The 6,948-nt window shown below is 40.3% G+C and overlaps 1 protein-coding gene across 2 annotated transcripts; it reads left to right on the top strand.

The window, feature by feature from the left end:
• The first annotated feature begins 925 nt into the window (after positions 1-925).
• Positions 926-6,020, top strand: LOC106571645 (zinc finger protein 770). Of its 2 annotated transcripts, none has more exons than XM_014144952.2 (2): positions 926-1,097; positions 1,565-6,020. In XM_014144952.2, the coding sequence occupies exon 2, from the start codon at positions 2,513-2,515 to the stop codon at positions 4,934-4,936; it is 2,424 nt and encodes an 807-aa protein (XP_014000427.2). In that variant the 5' UTR covers positions 926-1,097; positions 1,565-2,512; the 3' UTR covers positions 4,937-6,020. The 2 variants fall into 2 exon arrangements, with proteins under 2 accessions (XP_014000427.2, XP_045551770.1); XM_045695814.1 differs by having other exon boundaries at positions 956-1,273.
• The last annotated feature ends 928 nt before the right edge of the window (positions 6,021-6,948 follow it).

The raw sequence follows: 6,948 nt of genomic DNA, 5'->3' as shown, positions 1-6,948 counted from the left end.
AGCGGTTCTGAAATTCCTTTATTATGTCATGTCAGAAAAGATAGATAGTGGCTCACAGTAATTATTAATTAGAGGAAAACCGAATTTAGCTTCTAACGTCATTGCAAGTTACTACGATATTCCTTCTTAATTGGCTTGATAACCTTACAGAAAAAGGGTTTATTGTATAATTTGTGTTACTTTTTTGGGGGGCCTAATTAGTATGCATTTTGTGCGGGTTTTGAGTGGTCATTGGATATTGTCTTGACCTGGCAACCCTGGCTGTCGCAAGACAGGACAATGATAGAGATTTTGCTCGTGAAGTTAAATTGCTGACGAAATTTCAAAACGATTTGGAGCACAGTTGAAAAATTTACGAGCTGACAATAAAGTGGACTAATTAGAAAAATAAAAGCAGTACTTTTCAATGCATGAAATATAAGAGGTGTGCAGTGAGAGCGTGAGAAGAGGGTCAAATGTGTGTGTCTCACGGCCAATGCGTGACCCATTGTCACTGTGAATTTTCAGGAGTAAATCAGATTAGGCTACTAAATATTTTATTGTGCTGCCTCAACAGAAAAAACAGGACTTGGGGACAGCCACTATCTGTCTTTCTGAGTTAAAACTGTCCTTTATGAGAGATGTGGTCGAGAGTGTTTAAAGCCTTCCTGTTAGGTTGTTTTTATTTTGTTTATATTGTATTATATTGTATTGTATTATATTTTATTATATTATATAAAATAGTTTTTAATTTAAATCGAATAAAATAGTGTGTTACTTTTGTCATTTGTAAAATAAAAATGTCTACCATCAAATTGAACCCATAGCCTACCACAAATATTGCATACAATCGGATTAATCAGATAATCTGATCACATTTAAATGTTCAAATAATTGCATTCTGCAGTAGCTAAAACGACCAGGAACAAATAATGGCGAAGACGTTTTCCGCCCGTGCACTTATCATGGACGGTAGTTAAAGGCTTGTTTTGAGGAAGGTGGAAGTGTTAGCTCATATAGCAAGCTAATTCTTTTTTTTTGTAAAATAATAACGGTATTTATTACTTAATTATTAGTTCGTGAGACGTGATTTAGCAATTTATAAAGGTTTCCATATGGTGAGTTGGCAGAAATGAGTCGAATCAATGAATTGTGTTTCATACATGTTTTAGTAGCTAGCTTAGCTAACGTTAGCTGTTTCAAAAGCAACCAGCCTCCCATGTTGGGATTCCCTAAGAGCAGGTTCTGACTAGAGGGAGTACAGCTACGACCGGAAATTACTTTTCCGTAGCAGGTTAGTATAATTTACTCAGCAGGTTAGGAGACTTAGGTTAAGGTTAGGAAAAGGCTTGTGTTATCTAAAATGTTCTCCTAACCTGTAACTAAAAGTCACTTCCGGTCGTAGCTGTATCGAAGTAGGATGTTTTTAGGGAATCTCGTCTCACATGGCTAGCGAAAGTTTCAAATTGTATTCTGTTTGATATAATTTATTGCATATAAAGGTAGCCCGTGTTGGCAATTTAGTTTACAAATAATATAATATTTCACAATATTTGTAAATGACTAAATGATTTGTTCACTACAGATGCTGTCCTCCCATATTGGCAGCTGGGCTGTGCCACAGAGGAACTAGAATGATGACATCCTAAGAGTGGAAATAATACTATATTGTTAGTGGACACAATGCTAGCTGGCATCATGGAACACAGGAGGCCACAAAGCAAGAATTATCAGTGTGTCACATGCTTGAAATGCTTTTCTGCTCCATCCAAACTACAGAGGCACATCCTTTCGCACACAGGACAAAGACCATTTGTGTGTCACCTCTGTGAAAAAGCATTTAGGCAACTAGCACACCTGAAATTCCATATTAACACACACCTTTATCCAAAACATATTGAACGGAAGAGCAATGTAAAGTCTAGCTTGCTTCCAAGTGGATATGAAAATGCCCCTCCTATAAAGATAGATAACTCAAATGCATGTTTGCAGACAGGCTCCTTGGACACATTTGGTGCAGAGGGCACATTGGAGGTGGGCATCAGTCCAACTGCACCTGTCGACAGAGTTGAGGAAAAATCTCTCTGTTCCTCTCGCTGCACCGCTGAACTCAATCCCCAACACTCTGCGGTCGAGAGGTTTGAGAAGCAGCACACAAAAGACGAGCCAATGAGGAACCACGATGACTGGAGTGAACCTGAGAAACAGACACTGCATGAGGATAGATCCTCCAGAGATGAAACAGTGGACAAACATACAAAAATAATTGAGAATTCAAACTCTCATAAATGCCCTGAGTGCTTTAAGTGCTTCAGCGCCCCGTCCAAATTAAAGAGGCACTGCCTGATTCACACAGGCCAGAAACCATTTCAGTGCTACCTATGCCGGCGTGCTTTTAGGCAGCTGGCCCATCTAAAGGTACACTACAGCATTCACTCTGGGGTCGCCAAGTCTTTCACTACCACGACAAAGTCTCAAATCTATTTCCCAACCCCAGCGGTCAAAAACCTGGCCAAGGAACTATCCATGTAACATGTGTGGAAGGAGATTTAAACAGAAGAGACATTTGATAGTCCACCAACAAACTCATAAAGTTTCAGAGACTGCTGTGCACCCTCGTAAGTTAAATAATATAAGTAAGGCCTACCTTCCCCCTCAAAGTAATTGTGCTTCCAAAGTATATTTCCAAAACTCTGAAAGTTCTATAACTTACAACATAGAGGCGAATGGTAAGAGACAACTAGATGTAGTTGAAGGTTTATACAACTTATCAGAAATATTGCATGACGGCGCAAAACATGCATCACAGGAGCATATTGACCTCACTCGCTCCCCAGACAACAGGAACAAGTCGCCTGTGTCTAATCGCACAGACCACACACATACAAGCACGCGTAAGGCAAGGGAAAATCAGTGCATGATATGCCTGAAGAAGTTTGACTATCCCTCCAAACTCTCCCGACATCTGTTGGTCCACATGGGCATCAAGCCTTTCGGATGCACCGTCTGTAGTAAGTCCTTCAGACAGCTCTGCCATCTACAGACTCACATGAAGGCCCACTACATAAAAAGTGACAATGTTTCGAAAAGAGTAGAAGATACCCCCGACCAACCAGGGGATATTATATTCAAGAACAAGCCTGTTTCTGCGGTGAAGAGAAATCAAAGTGAACATTTAGACCAAGTTTCTCAACCTCGGGAAGCCAGCAGAGGCCTCAATGAAGTTGATTGTTTCCTAAGCCAGTATGTTTTACCTGTCAGACCTACCTTCAGTCATTGCTCCACTGACAGTCTCTCCAACTATGGTGCTCAACAACCTGCATGGAACCCCAGTGAGAAGCTGCTACCTGGATTGGACACTGACACAGACAGGAAGTCTTCAGCAGAGCCAGTATCTCTCAGACAAGGACATAAGACAGACTACAAGAAGACCAGTGATGTATTTGACAGCACACCGACACACCATTCACTAATAGGCAAATCCAAACAAAGGAGTTGCATCTTACAAAAGAAACCCACAATCCATGGCAGAGGGCGCTATTGTTGCCCAGTTTGTTCAAAGCGCTTTGACGCTCCATCCAAGCTACAGCGGCATTCCCTGGTTCACACAGGACAAAGTTCCTATCAGTGCCCCACTTGTCCAAAAACGTTTAGACAAAAAGTTCATATGAAGGTGCACCAGTCTGTTCATGAACAAGGGAAAGAGGCTAAACCCTCTATTAGTCATAATGAAGACAGGCAGACCAAGTCTTTATCAAGACTGAAAAGGACCCCATGTTCAAATGGAAAGGACGTAGTCATCCATAATAGAAGTGAAAATACTTTATCGAGTGGCAGTGATCTCTCTGCTGTCCCTCTAGTTCAGTTCAACTGCCCCCCAACCAACGACGTCGACAGCCAAACACTGCTTTCTGTTGCACCTAGGAAATCAGGGGTGTACCAGTGCATGGCCTGTCTGAAGAAGTTTAACTGTCCTTCTAAACTCTCCCGACATCTATTAGTCCACATGGGCATCAAGCCTTTCAGATGTACCATCTGTAGTAAGTCCTTCAGACAGCTCTGCCATCTACAGTCTCACGCGAAGGTCCACTATAATAAGGCCACACTGCATGGGGATGAACAACAGAGGAACATCAACTTGGCTCAACTGGACAACATTCCCCTAGAGGATGGGACTGTTTCGGAGGGACACATCTTTGCAGGAGGTCTTCATCAAGATGAACCAGGCCCAAGTCAAAGTTTTGGAAATTACAAACAAAATAGTAATTACAGACAAAATGGTCATGGTGGTGAATCATACAATCACTTCTGTTTAATAACAGAAAGTGCAAACCAATCAACAGAAATCAACAGAAAGCATGAACCAACCCCAAACCCTGAACAGTCAGAAGACGTGAAAAGCATGAAGTCCGAGAATAACTGGAGTATTGCTGAGGAGAAAGAGGTGGAAAAGTTTCCCTCGCATGAATATTATGGGCAGCAAAACCACCCCCAGCTTCCTAACTGGTTAAGCCCCTATCCATATCACCAAGAAACCACCAAAAACAAACAGGCATATCCTATTGCTAACCAACATGTTTCTTACCTGGAGGATAGACCTAATTTACAATATGGTGCTAAAGAGGAGGACGGGTTAGAGGGTGGCCTTAGGTCAGAGTTTAATGTTCCATATAAGTCAGAACCTCCCAACGACCTTCACGTCTGCGCAGGCTGTAGTCAGTGTTTTACCACCAAGAGGAAACTGAATCATCACAGGTGTTCTCAGAGACATTTAGAGAAAGAGAGACGGGCGAGCTCGTATCAGTGCGCTATCTGTTTCAAAAGCTTCGAGGCTCCCTCGAAATTGAAAAGACACTATGTTATCCACACAGGCCAAAGGCCATTTCAATGTACAGTGTGTGGAAAGGCTTTCACTCAGGCAAGCCATTTGAAGACACACCTGCAAATCCACAGGTAAAAGACTTGGGACCGTCATCTACTGTTTAAGGACACATAACAGATCTCCACACACTCATATGTTACTTTGACTACTTACCTTGCCATGCTCCTCTACCCTCCAACATGAGATTTTTGGATTGCAGAATATGTTCATCCTGATGAAAAAGTAAATATTTTTTATGTTTCTTTTTGTGCCTTCTATTATAGATGGCGTTATATGGTTCACTGAGTTTGTACTAATGTAATTATGTGTGGTGTATTAGTTGATGCTAACAATCTGCCTATCGTATTGCATACTGGTATTCACAGTGCCTTCAGATAGTATTTATAACCCTTGACTTATTTCACATTTTGTTGATACAGCCTAAATTCAAAATTGATTAAATGGATTTTTTTCCCCCGAACACATGTGATTCAGGCCGTAACACTTCCTGAAGGCACTGTATTTGTAAATAACTTATTAATATGTAAGTACAACAGCAATCAGTTCTTCTGTTTCACACACATGAAGTATACACTAGTAAAAATGTCTTCAATGCAATACTCTGGCTGGCCATATCATTATGTTGCTATTTGGTTATAGCTGGAAAATATTTGATTTGGCACTGAGGTAGGCATTGTTTATTCTCAGATGACAGGATCGATGCCATCTGATAACACTTACTCGGCAGGTCATTTCATTATGGTTTCGCAGTACCACTTCTTCACACAAGATGGCATCATGTCTCTGTTTTGGTTAGTTGAGATGCACTTTGAGGGAGAAGCATCTGACTTCTGAGAAAAAGGTGTAATGTGGAGACGTGTCAGTGTGAAATAAACTAGTTTTAACATGGTACATGAAATACTGAGTTAGGTTTTAATGTGAATGATTGCTGTTTTTTGATCACATGTCGTTAGAATGCCATTTTCTGTTTGACATTTTCTATTAAACATCTTACTTATTTATAAATGTGTACTCATTGGAAGCATTCGAACTGCCTTTAAACCTGATGTAAAAGTTACCTTTAACTGGGTGTCCATGTTGTGACAAGATAAAAAGCTTATTGACCTGTTAGGGATTTACAGAGTATGGATTAAAATGGATTCTTTTCCTCTTAAAACCATTCAAGATTGAAGCGGTTTCTTTAAGAATTTCACCAGATTTTACGTTATGTGAAGTATATACAGTATTGTATGCAGTTGTACTGTATATGCTAATGAATAATAGCAGTTTTGTCCAAGCTTGTTAGAGCAGTTCATTGGTGTAGATACATCCATATCGCTTGTGCTATGGGGATGTGGGAAGGGATTGGGAGAGGGGTTCATTTAGGTCATTATGGGTATCTAAATGAAAATCTCCCTAAATGAAACATTTTGGTCTTTACTGAGGCACCCGAAAGTAAAATTCCAATTAAAGTAATGGAGGTCAGATATTTTTGGAGTTCCCTGTCCACGTAAAAATATCTCAAAATACCTCAATATGTAGACGCAATTGACCAACGGCAAAAAAAACACAGAGGATGCTACGCTGAACCATGGATTTACCCTCACACAATAGTTTCTTTTGTTTCTGAAACACACAGTTGTACATTATATGCATCTTCCTACTACTCAGAATGTTATCAGAGTCCTCAGAACCTCGTTTAAGAAGTCATGTTGTGATTACAGCGCTGTGGAATAATCTCTGACATGCCTCTGGTGTATGGAGACATGGGATCTAATCCGAGCAGTAATAGCCCCTCTTGGATTAGATGGCCTTATAGTTGACCGAGAGCATCAACCCTATGGAGAGACCTGTTAAGATTGGATAGATAATCGTGATTTATAGCACTTTTATAGCACTATTCATTACATAAAGAACCTAAAAGCACTGTAAATCAACAACAACAAAAATGCTATTAAAAAAACAAAACTTAATTTAGCCTAATCATCATGAGTAGATGGACGATCAAGAGACTGAAGGTCGAGAAAGTTCATGGTGGATCTTTATGGAGAGAAAGGGTTTACTAAGTGGAGAGCGGTAAGGATAGATCTACACTGACTGTACAAAAC

The sequence above is a fragment of the Salmo salar genome, chromosome ssa15 (genome assembly GCF_905237065.1).
Source record: "Salmo salar chromosome ssa15, Ssal_v3.1, whole genome shotgun sequence".
Classification (NCBI taxonomy): Eukaryota; Metazoa; Chordata; class Actinopteri; order Salmoniformes; family Salmonidae; genus Salmo; species Salmo salar.
This window is presented reverse-complemented; position numbering and strand designations above follow the sequence as displayed.